This window comes from Bos indicus, chromosome 15 (genome assembly GCF_029378745.1).
Source record: "Bos indicus isolate NIAB-ARS_2022 breed Sahiwal x Tharparkar chromosome 15, NIAB-ARS_B.indTharparkar_mat_pri_1.0, whole genome shotgun sequence".
Taxonomy (NCBI): domain Eukaryota; kingdom Metazoa; phylum Chordata; class Mammalia; order Artiodactyla; family Bovidae; genus Bos; species Bos indicus.
Window position 1 is genome coordinate 54,657,097 of NC_091774.1, and position 12,920 is coordinate 54,670,016.

General features: G+C 42.5%; 1 protein-coding gene across 4 annotated transcripts in view; it reads right to left on the minus strand.

The window, feature by feature from the left end:
* The window catches only part of XRRA1 (X-ray radiation resistance associated 1), a 67,679-nt gene that overhangs the window by 33,233 nt on the left and 21,526 nt on the right, over positions 1-12,920 (minus strand). For 3 of the 4 annotated variants that reach the window (XM_019975732.2, XM_019975731.2, XM_019975733.2), the window contains 2 exons: positions 10,174-10,271; positions 4,161-4,294 (listed from right to left, as the gene is read on the minus strand). The exons of the other annotated variant lie outside the window; for it this stretch is intronic. In XM_019975732.2, coding sequence (XP_019831291.2) covers positions 4,161-4,294; positions 10,174-10,271 — 232 coding nt within the window. The remainder of the gene's footprint in view (positions 1-4,160; positions 4,295-10,173; positions 10,272-12,920) is intronic. 4 annotated transcript variants of the gene reach the window in all.

Consider the following 12,920-nt stretch of genomic DNA (forward strand, 5'->3'; position numbering starts at 1 on the left):
GTTGCCATTTCCGTCTCCAATGCATGAAAGTGAAAAGTGAAAGTGAAGTCGCTCAGTCGTGTCCGACTCTTAGCAACCCCATGGACTGCAGCCTACCAGGCTCCTCTGTCCATGGGAATCAAACTTTAATAAAATGAAATATTCAGCTCCTCAGTCACACTAACCACATTTCAAGTGCTCAATACAACTAGTGGCTACCATATTGGACAATGTGGATATAGAACATTTCCAACAATATAGAGAATGCTAATGAATGCTTTCAAACATAACTAGAAAATATCTGCAAATTGGTGCTAAGTCTGGGGTATGAAAGGCACGGTGGTCCATACCAGAAAGTGGGCGAGTGTGATGATTCAAAGGAAGAATGGAAATTTAGCCTGTGAAGGGACCTGGTAAACTCACAAACCTACTTTGTGGTTATCTCCCCAGTTCTCACATCATTAGAAAAGATGCACTAAGCCACTGACAAAATAACCACACTTTTTTTACTGACCAATAACATGAGGGCTATTATAATAGGAAGCGCCAAACTGAAGCCCTAGGAATTTTGCTTCCAAAACAGTAAATCAAAGATAATTCCACATCTCTGAGGTAACTGCAGAGATTACTGCAAACTGGAAGTAAAGACTGGAAAGGTAGAAGGATGATGAGTCCTGTAACATCCCTGTTTATCTTGTTTATTTGACTTGTGCAGAAGACAGGTCTCAAAGAATGACTGTAAATTACTCAATTATATGGTGATTCCAATTTCAGCCACTGTTCCCTTTGTGAACTCTTCTTACTGTAGCACATCAACACAGCCCCTAGCGCTTGTGATACAGCTAAGGATCTTCCAGATGTTACTTTCTCTTTATTAATGAACAAGAACTACCAGAAGCAGTCTGCTTTCACCTGTCAGGGACAGCAGTATACCTTTGTTCTCTTCCCTGGGGGCTACATCAACTCTTTAGCTCTATCATAACCTAATCCATGGAAATCTTGATTATTTTGGTATTCCACAGAACACTATGTTGATTAGAGCTAATGGGCAGGAAATGCAAATACTTTAGATGCATCAGTATGGACTGTGCCACAGGATGGAGGTAGATCTTATAAAAATTCAAGAAACTGACACCGTGATGAATGTTCTTGATGTCCAGGTATCTGGAGCATGTTGGAATATACCTCCAATGTGAAAGACATCTTTCACTGCCTTCTACTAAGAAAAAGTTACAAAGCTTTGTTGGCGTTTTTTTTATTTGGGCAGCCACACATAAAACATTTGTGCTGTTCTGATCCATTTAATGAGGCTGCTAGTTTTGTGTGGGAAGAGCAAGGCAAGGCTCTGCAACAGGTCCAATTGCCACGCAAATTGTTCTCTGGGCATTATGTCATTTACCAAGGGTATTGGGTGTTATGACTCAGCAGGTCCAACTGTGTTCTGTCTAAGGCTGTATAGATAGGGTTACCATATATCCTGGTTTTCAAGGACAGTTTGAATTTTCACCTGTTATCGCCAAATAATTAATAGTGATGCTTTTCCCTCTCAATGATGTTCCTGGTTTGGATGATAAATAGAGTGAATGGTCACTCACTCTACGAACAGAGCCTTTTCAAGGCATCAATTACAGAATCATAATTTGAACAAAGTTATGCTCTGTTCTTCATGTAACTATTTTCCTTTTGAAAGACAGCTTCTAGCTTACTCCTGCATGTTGGTAGAGACTGAACACCTGACCACGAGACACTAAGGTGACCACACTTCCTGAGCTGTGCATCATGACCTGAATGCTCAGAACTCCCTCAGCACATGAAAATAACATTGGAGATCAGCTCAAGCAAATCTGGAAAGTTGAATGAATTAACATTGCTTAGATTTCTATGATGCCTACTCCTGCTGAACTGTTTCTTCTCCGTCAACCCATAACTAATGTTCCATGACCACTGGGTGTAGGAGAACAATATGCAACTGGATTTACAAATGATTTTGCATGATATGCTGATACTAACCAAAACCAGACCGTTGCAGGATTATAACTCCATACAAAGGTGGCTCTGAAAAGACAGGGGAGGAGAAATCCTCCCAAGAGATAAAACCCAGAACAATAGATCTGACTGTTCATTTTCCTTGGTTGGTGAGACAGCCAAAAGTGCAGGTCTATGCTGATTCATGGGCAGTGGTTTAGCTGATGAGTCAAAGCTTGGAAACCATAATGTAGAACTGCTGACAGGGAGGACTGAGGGAGAATTATGTGAATGGACCTCTCAGAATGAATAGGATGAGAATTATTTGTATCTCGCATGAATTCTTGCAAAGACTATCCACTTCAGATAAGACTCTCAATGATCAGGTGAACAAGATGACCCATTCCATGAATGTCGGTTAGATACCCTGCTACTTGCAAAATGGCCTTGGCAGCAGGGAAGAAGTCTACATACTTCCCCTCCACAAAGTTCATTTGGCTACCAGTCCTGTTGAACACCCAATCTGCCAATAACAGAGGCTAATGCTGAGTTGCTAACAGGCACCATTTCTAGGAGGATTAGCCAACCATCCAGTAGAAGGATGACTAGAGTGGACATTTACTTTCATAAAAGGAGCAGTGATTTTTTTTTTCTTACTGAAATATGTATGTATTTGAGACATGGATTTTCCCTGCCTAACCAGAGTGTTCTGCCAAGCATCACAATCTGTGGATTTACAGAATGTCTTATTCATTATTTAAATAGTACACATAACATTGCTTTTAACCGTGGAACACATTTCATTGCAAAGAAGTACAATAATGGACTCAAGGACATGGAGTTTAATTTTTTGCCATGTACTCCATCACACAGAAGTAGCTGACCTAACAGAATTGTAAAACAGTCTTCTGACAACTTATTTATTCCACTAGCTAGGAGGCTACCCACTGTGAGGTTGGATGCTGACTTACAGGATGGAGTGTCACATAAACTAGCAACTAAAACTGATTCTGTTTTTCTCACATCGGATCATAAGGGCCTAGGAATGAATGAATGAAAATGAAAGCCGCTCATCTTACAATTTGTTTCTAATTCCTGCAGCTCTGAGTTCTTAAGTTAGAGCTCTGAGTTTCCTTGGGAGGAATACTTTTACAGGGAACACAAAAATAGTTTGACTTAACCGGAAGTTAAGTTTACTACTGGCCTCTTGGGTTCTTTATTCCACTGAACCAACAGGCAGGGAAAGAGGGGTTTATTATATTGGCTGGGTGACTGATACCAATTATCAGAAAAAGTATGATTGCTGCTCTACCTTGAGGGCAAAAAGGAATATCTTCGGAATCCAAAGAATTATCTGGTATTCCTCTTAAAAGCATCATGTCTATTAGTCAAAGTTGATGGAATTTCTGCAAGATGAACAGAGTTCTGGAGTGGGATGATTGTGACAGTTGCCCAACAGTGTGAATGTACTTAATGTTGCTGAATGGTACACTTAAAATGGTTAAGAAAGAAAGGCTTCTGAGAGGGAAAGAGGACAGTCTGAGGTAGCCCTTGGAATATGTACAGAAGCAACATAAGAAGAGAAAGTAATGGTCATAAGCCTGCTCTCTGGAGTCAGATGGACTTGGTTCAAATTCTGCTTCTGCGATTTGGCTTTGTAACTCTGGTTGAGTTAATTTACCTGTTAATTTACCTGCCTCAATTTCCTCATCTATAAAATGAGGGTGATGATAATAGGACACTTACCTCATAGGGTTGTGAGGATTAAACGAGTTAGTATATATTAAGAGTGTCAGAATAGTATCTGACACATAGTAAGCATTACACATGTATTACTATTATTAAGAGAGAAAGGGCCAGTACATTCTGGCCAGAAGGCACAGCCTCAGCAAATGTGCAGAATGGAAATATGCAAAGCTTATTTAGAGGGTTCATGAAGGGGAATAGTCTGGCAAGAGCAATAGCCACAACTTACGAATGAGCAATCAGAGGAAAGGACAGTGACATGCAGACACCCGTGTCACTCCCTATTGGGGAGGGGTGTGGACTCCCTAGCTGAGGCCTCCCCAACTTTTGGGGCTTTGCATCTACCGGTACCTTTACTGGGAGCTTTAGTAGGTGGCATTCTCCCGGCTTCGAACACTTACAGTCTTTCCTTACAGCCCTTTAGAACTGCTTTGGACTATTTGTTTGGATACTTGTACTCTGGGACTTACTGCTCTGCAACAGCCAAACTCGGTGGCAGAGAGGTGAGGCCATTGCCTGTGAGGAGCAGGACACGGAGGTGTGGCAGAATCCCCAGGTCACAGATGGCCTCCGCCGTCAGGCTGTTGAAGGAAAGGTCCAGGAACTATGGTGCAAAGATAGAAGACAGAGAAACAGAAGCACTCCTCGTGACAATCATGCTCCTACATGAGGTGGGAGATGACTACTTCTTTTTTTTAACTTTCCAGGGGGCCCATCAACCAGACTAAAACCCTCCTGACTCTCTGAATTAACATTCAAGGTCTACAAGAGTTACTTCCCAACCAATTCCAGCCTTTGCTCCCATATTGCAAGCTTTTGCTTATCTTGCGGTGCTAGCCAAAGTGACTCCTCCCTATTCCTTGCCCCATCCCATCCAGAGATCTTTGCTTGAGCTTTTCACTCAGGAATGCCCTCTTTCTATGTATCAAAATCCAAGCCCTAAAAGGCCAGCTCAAAAGCTCCCTCCTTCTGAAAGCTTTTTTCATTCCCAGCCAGATGGACTCTCTCCCTCCTCTGACTTTGAGTGCTTTATCTAGACTGCTTCCAGGGTATTTCTCATAGTCAGCCAGGTAACTGTGATAACGGGATATAAGGCTGAGGACTAGAGATTTTGGTGCATGGATGTGCCAAGCGAGCAGGTCCTGGTGCACAGCGGTAGGCTAGGCTATAAACTCCGAGGTGAAGTGCCTTGCCACTGTAATCTAGCACAGGCCCTGGCACAGTAGGTGCACATAAAATAAGCAGCTGAAATGAACTGGCTTATGAGGACAATGACCCAAACTGTCACCTCATCATAAAGCACATTCTAACTAGCCACCGAGATTCATGATACAGTCGACTTGGGTTAGGGGGCCAGCCAGGAAACTGAGTTTCTCTCTGCAAACACAAAGGCAATTATGATAAATGGTATCACTCCAGTCTTTGTTTTCTTTCCAGAAGAGACTCTCTGGACACCTACTTTAGCTCTTTGCTCCCTTCCCTCCCTCTCTGTAATAGGGATGAACCTTTTTTATTTTATTACCTGGTAATCACTAAAGGGATGTTGCCTATAAAATTAAATTATACGTAATGGCCCATCTCTGGGAATCCTGCCTCCCAGGTAATGAGCCGTAAGCTAAAATTCTCTGTTTAGCTCACAGGAAAACTCCTGAGCAGGCCCACCTCTGAATGACTGCAGGAAGGAAGAAATTAACACTTCCCCTCAGGAGGCTGACTAATCCAGGAAATGTTTGACTTTATTCCTTCCTCTTTTAGTAGAAAAGAAGCCTGAATTCTAACTCAGGCAAGATGGCTCTTTGGGACATTAGTTCACCATCTTCTTGGTTTGCTGGCTTTCTGAATAAATTCACTATTCAGTGCCCCAACAACTTGTCTCTTGATTTACTGGCCTGTTGTGTGGCGAGCAGTACTTGGTAGCACATCCACCCACACACACCACTGACCCTTACTGAATGGGGCCAGTTTCAGCATCTTACACAGCTGGTGCAGGGGGCAAGGTCTCTAGTCTACCGCTTCAGTAAAACACAGTCAATCACACATAAACACAACTGACTCTAGGTCACTGTCGGAGGAGGCTGGGTTTGGTTTGATTCCACTGCAGCAATTAACTGATACCCCCCGTAGACCTGGCTTTAAGTCCTGACTAACTGTGATATTGGACAAATTACTTAAACTGAGCTTCCTTATGTATAAAGTAGAAATAATAATGGATTTTTATGAGAAATTGTGTAGGTAAAGCCTTTAGCATAGAGCCTGGAACACAGTAAATGCTTAATGATGCCTGTCATGGTCATCACCATCCCTTCATTCAAGGCCTGTATACTGAAGGCTTACTGTGAACCAGTCCATGCCCTGTGTGAGCTCACAGCCTAGTCAGGCAGCTAGATACATAATGTGTGTCTGTTAAGTAGCAATGCTACCAGCATAGATGTTTGACCTCTACTAGGGGCTTCAGATGGGCTTCACACAGCAGGTAACACTTAAGCTGTCCTCAGAGACCAGCTGGTATTCATCAAATTGTTGAATCATCAAAAAAGCAAGAGAGTTAAAGAAAAACATCTACTTCTGCTTTATTGACTACGTCAAAGCCTTTGACTGTGTGGATCACGATAAACTGTGGAAAATTCTGAAAGAGATGGGAATACCAGACCACCTGACCTGCCTCCTGAAAAATCTGTATGCAGATCAAGAAGCAACAGTTAGAACTGGACATGGAACAATGGACTGGTTCCAAATCAGGAAAGGAGTACATCAAAGCTGTATATTGTCACTCTGCTTATTTAACTTATATGCAGAGTACATCATGCAAGTTGCCAGGCTGGCTGAAGCACAAGCTGGAATCAAGACTGCTGGGAGAAATATCAATAACCTCAGATATGCAGATGACACCACCCTTATGGCAGAAAGCGAAGAAGAACTCAAGAGCCTCTTGATGAAAGTGAAAGAGGAGAGTGAAAAAGTTGGCTTAAAGCTCAACATTCAAAAAACTAAGGTCATGGCATCCAGCCCCATCACTAATAGCAAATAGATGGGAACACAATGGAAACAGTGACAGACTTTGGTTTTTTGGGCTCCAAAATCACTGCAGATGGTGACCGCAGCCATGAAATTAAAAGATGCTTGCTCCTTGGAAGAAAAGTTATGACCAACCTAGACAGCATATTAAAAAGCAGAGACATTACTTTGCCAACAAAGGTCTGTCTAGTCAAAGCTATGGTTCTTCCAGTAGTCATGTATCGATGTGAGACTTGGACTAAAAAGAAAGTTGAGTGCCAAAGAACTGATGCTTTTGAACTGTGGTGTTGGAGAAGACTCTTGAGAATCCCTTGAACTGAAAGGAGATCAAACCAGTCAATCCTAAGGGAAATCAGTCCTGAATATTCATTGGAAGGACTGATGTTGAAGCTGAAACTCCAATACTTTGTGAAGTATTGACTGTATTAACCTGATGCAAAGAACTGACTCACTGGAAAAGACCCTGATGCTGGGAAAGATTGAAGGTAGGAGGAGAAGGGGACAACAGAGGATGAGATGGTGGCATGGCATCACCAACTCGATGGACATGAGTTTGAGCAAGCTCCAGGAGTTGGTGATGGACAGGTAGGCCTGGGATGCTGCAGTCCACAGGGTTGCAAAGAGTCAGACACAACTGAGCGACTGAACTGAATCCTCTTCTTCCAAGGCTCTCTACAGTCTCTTCTGTTTCCTCTTGGGCTCATCTATCACCATATTCTACTGTGTCTCACTGCATTCCAACCATACTGAGCTGTTCCATCAGTGTTCTAGCTCAGAAATTGGCAAACGAAGGCCTGTAAGCCATATCCAGCCTGCTGTCTGTTTCGTATGGCCTGTGAGCTAAGAATGCTTTGTATGTTTTTAAATGGTTGGGGGAAAAAAACACAATGATATAACATTGTATGAGAATTAAATAAAATTCAAATTTCAGCATCAGAAAGTTTTATGAGAACATAGCCCTGCCCATTTGCTTACATATTGTCTACAGCTGCTTTCCTTCTACAACAGCAGAGTGGACTAGTTATGACAGTTATGACTAGTTACAAGCCTAGGGGCTGCAGAGCCTAAAACAGTCACTGTCTGGCCTCTTACAGAAAAAGTTTGCCGACCCTTGCTCTGGCTGTTTTGCTATTTAATGTTGGGTCCAAATCTGCTTTCTACGGAAGTAAGGACAGTTCAAAGAAATGAATAGTCTTAGAACTTGCACGGCAAAGAAGTTCACAGCTGGCCCAGAATTTACAGAGGGGGAGACGTAAGTTCCACTGAGAGGGTAAGTTATTTGGCCAAGGAGGTTAGGGGAAAGCAGGGGTGGACCAAGACTACAAACAAGGTGTCCTGACTTTAAGGCAGTTCTCCAGCTGACTCTTTTTCAGACTTGTGATCAGAGAATAAAATCATGACAAAGCTGTTTTTCTAAACTGACTCCTGAAGAGTTCTACTCTGGGTGACAGCCTTTCTGGCAAACAAGGAGAGAAGATTCCTAACTTGGATGTTGCATCTGCTGAGTCACATCAAGTTTCATTACACATTATTCACTGCTATTGGCTGCAAATTCAGGATATCTGATAGGTTTATCCTTTTTCTTAGAGAGCCCTCGCAAACCATAGAGAGAGGGGGAATAAATGACTGACCAGGAGATTTCCTCTTCTCATTTACATTCTGAATCTTGACTTTGTTCTCTTATATAAACAAATTCCCTTGGATAGGATTGGTCTGCTGGATAAATAATATTCATCAGTTGCAATCACACTATGAGGCAGGGCCTCCAAAAAGTCAATTAATGATCAACCAGTAAGTCAGCTGTAGGGTCAGTGCCTGTAGTCACGTCCCCTCCCTGTGGGCCCACAGGCACTTGAAGTAGGAGGTTGAAATGGTTGGGGTAAGGAAGGTAGGAGTCTCTGAACAATGTACAACATACAGGAGCTCAATAACTACTTTTTAAAAAGCAAAATAACAAATTAATGGAAACCTGTAAGAAGCTCCCAGGCCTGTAGGTAAAGAAGTGGCCCCCTATATCTCTAGAGCTTCTGGAACCTGTTTCCCTCTGTTTATAATAAACTCTGGTATAACATGTTTTTTAACCTAGCACAAAGCTGCATGAGTTGTTGTAAATTTTCTCTCTTTCTCTCCTTTCAAGGACTTTCAAGAACTTCACTTCCTGGATAAGTATGAGAACCACTCCTGTCAGAAATCATAGTAAAGCACTGTGAGCCTCAATATGACTGGAAACCATGGAGAAAAGGTACCATTACATTCAGTTTAGCATGCTTTAAAAATACAAGGACGTATAATCCACTTCAGGAAGATCACCATCCCAAGTGGTTAAAACACCTTAAAACTTTGGCATGTAACTCTTAAAAGTGCACTCTTATGGAAGGTTTCTCTCTGGTCAGACCGGGTTAAATGAGGTTTTTATGAAGAATGGCTGTCTCTTGATGTTTGTACATTAAATAATTTAAGTTACCAGTTCTTTGAGGCAAACCCCAAGGATCATGACATGCAGACATTTTGGTGAGGTGTGACTCTGAAGCTTTTCTAGAAGGCCAACATGTAAGGAAGAGCCCGTTACTTAGTGAGTGAGCCTGGCCAGATGCCTGCCCCACACCTCAATCCAGCTCTGCTGTTCTCTACTCTTTGTGCACGCAGATTCTCAGGTGGTGACAAAAGCTTTGCTTTTTTGTGAAACAAAATTACCCTAAAGTTTTCATAGATGCTGATAGGTGATTAACTTGAAGTATGAGAACATGTATAGAAGATGCATGACTATGGGAAATATAGGAGAAAGATTTCCAAGAAGAGCGCAATTTTTAAAAATATTTTCAAATACAAAACAGCTGTGGATATACAGATGTCAAGAGTCTGCTATAGAACTTAGAGAGGCTCCGTTTTATTCATACTCATCCCTGAGTCTATGGCCCATAACCTTATCCAAGCTCATTGGAACCAATCTGGCTGATTCATACCAGGGTGGGTCTCAGGAATAAGTTCACAACACCTCCCATTCAGCTGGGCTAGTCTGCTGTGCCTAGCACTTAACCCCCATGCCTCAACCCCCACTGGATCCAGATGTCCTCTCAAATTCTTTGTCCTAAAATACTCTATTTAAACTCACTCTCCTGTATGGCAAAACCAATACAATATTGTAAAGTAATTAGCCTCCAATTAAATAAATTTATATTAAAAAAAATAAACTTACTCTCCTACACAGACTACTTAGGCATTTATTTTCCAAGACCATGTACCATGGCCATGGGTATAGTGTATTCTCATCCAACTGCCATCACCTCCACCAACCCACTCCTTTATCATCACCACCAACTCCGCCACCCTCCCCAGAGGACCACCTGAAGCAAGGTAGCTATAAAGGCCCAGAGAGCTCCTTCCCAAAAATTATGACCAGTAGACTCCTTACACCCATTCCTTACAGGGAAACAGGTGGGCACCAAAAACTCCCTACCTCCAACTTACTTCCAAGGACTTAAAGTCTCCGTATTTCACATAGACTGTTTTGATGCCGTTAAATGCGAGCTCCAGTTCCTTTAAGACTGGAAACGTGTGAAATGCCTCTAAAGAGGGAGGAGAAAGAGGGAAACTGTAACTTGTAAAAGACATAAGAGAAAGATAAAATAGTGGTCATTTACTGGGTTCCCACTGGGTTAGGCCCAGCATTGCGTAAAGTGCTTTACTTACATGGACTCTTAATCTCTAACAACTCTGAAAAAGAGTGATTACTACTTCCATTCCACTGCTGAAGAACCCAAGGCTCAACCAGGCTAAGTGATTTGCTAGAAATAGAATTGCTAAATGGAAAGATCAAGAACTGAATCTAATTCCAAAGCCCATTTTAAAAAATGATCCTTATTATTTCTGATTATAAAAGTAAACATTTCCACAAAAGTTTTTTAGAAAAATAAGAAAAATCAAAGTTCCTTTTAATCTCAGTACCTAGAGGTAACTATTCAAAGTTTCACATATAGTACTCTAGACTTTTTATGTGCATACTGAAACACACAGACACACACACACTTCTTTCTACAAAAAGGGACTCATACTGCACACACTGTACTGTGACTTGCTTTTTTTTCCCCCTTAACAATATGATTTAAAGATGTTCTAAGTCAAAACATACAGATCTGCATAATGTTTGAATTATGTTCTACAGTATAGACATACCCTATTTTATTTAACCATACCCCTAGGGATAGTGGCTAGATTATCTGAATAAAAGCTTAAGAACACTTCCCCTTCTGCTTGAGAACTGGACCTTGAGTTAACTTTCTAGCCCTCTTCCATTGGTAACCTGAAAAAAAATGGTACAGTCACTGTGTGATTAAGCAAAACTGCAGTGGTAAAAATGACCCCAGGTTGGTAAGTCACATCTGGACTAGGAGAAACTAAGAATGAACTATACCTGTCTGAAGGGGGCGCCATAACTTTGGGCTTCTCTGGGTGCGGGCACTCCTGTGATTGGCCATGTCCTTTTCAGGAACTCTGGGCGCCTTGTCTATGGAGTGTAACAACAGCTATTTCCTCCTGTGGTGAATAAGGCTTCTAAGCCAGAGTGCTGGCATCAACCCATTGAGAGTGGCCAAAGAGTGGCTCACGGATGGCTACCTCAACAGCTACATGAACTGCTCAGGAACTGGCAAGAGGATTCCACTGAACATGAAGTGCTGAGGCTGTGCTGCTGGCATACGTGGGGAATTACCCAGAGCCTTCTAAGTGAACCTGGTGTCAAGTGTGGCCTATGTTGGTTTTGTGAGTTGGAATGTTCTAGAAAGTCAAATAGAAACATGTGCTTTCAGGGTATTTCCAATGAACATCCTTGTTCAAGTGTGTTTCTGTAGAATAAATTTTGGGGAGTGGAACTACTCAACTATGTTAAGAGACATTGCCAAACTACCTTCTAAAGATGTTGCACCAATTTATTTCACTTGAATACGAGAGTACCCATTTCCCTACCAATGCTGGCAAGTCATCAGTCCTTCTCATTTCTGTCAATATTTGATAGGCATAAAATAGTTCTTATGAGGTTGAGCATCTTTCCATATGCCTGCTGGCCTTTGTTTTCAAACTCAGGCTCCTAAGATACCACACTGTTTCCTCAAGGACAGGGACTTTGTCACACACTTCTTTAAAAACACCCTTCAAACTCCATGCATTCAAAACTGAATTCATCCTATTTCTCCCTAAACCTGCCTTTCTTATACTGCTGTCTGTCTCAGTAAATCCCCTTGGTTCTTCTCTTTCTTTACATGCCCCTTAGTTACCACGTCTGGTTTATTTCTACCTCCTCTCTCACTCTGTCTCTCTCAGTCCCCTCTACCCTTGTGGCCACAGCCCCAGTTGAGGCCTCACCTCCCCTCTCCTGGAAAAATTCAACCATCTCTCAGGTTTCCTGGCTCCCATCTTACAATCCATGCTCCTCACAGCCACTACTGAGTCTCTATTTCAAAGCCTTCCAAGGTTCTCTTTTGCCTGCAGATTTAAGCCCATGTCACTCAGTGCCCCTGATAATATGCGGCCCCTTGCCCACCTTCCTAGTCTCCATTCTCCTCTGCTTATACCTCTTGCACACATACAAAGCTTCTTCAGGGTCCCTGGTCAGGCACTGCTGCCCCCCATCTGTTGTTCTGTTGGCCTGAAATGCCTTCTCACCTTCTAATTTCTGAGTCACTCCTATTTGTGTTTTAAATCTCAGCTTACATACTCCTTTTCTCACAAGTATCTTCTGACACTCGAGGTCCAGTTGATTTTCTGATTCCCTCTATCGTTGCACTTACCGTATCCTGCTATAACTGAGCTCAGAAGAACAGAAAACTGGACACACTGATTTCTAAAAGCCAAATAGTCATACTGTCCTGACACCCAGCAGGGGTCGCTGTGGATTTGCTGAATAAACAAGAAGGCTTTACGCTCCTATAGGAGTTCTCAGCCGGAGAAGGAAATGGCAACCCACTCCAGTGTTCTTGCCTGGAGAATCCCAGGGATGGGGGAGCCTGGTGCGCTGCCGTCTATGCGGTTGCACAGAGTCGGACACGACTGAAGTGACTTAGCAGTAGGAGCAGGAGTTCTCAGGGACTTAAAACTTTTTACATACAGTCCCTTGGTATGGGTAGGAGATGGGTTCCAGGACCACCCACCTCTACATACACACCCCCATACACACCCCCTACCCCAGTCCCCAACCTCCACCTCCATCTTGCATCACCACC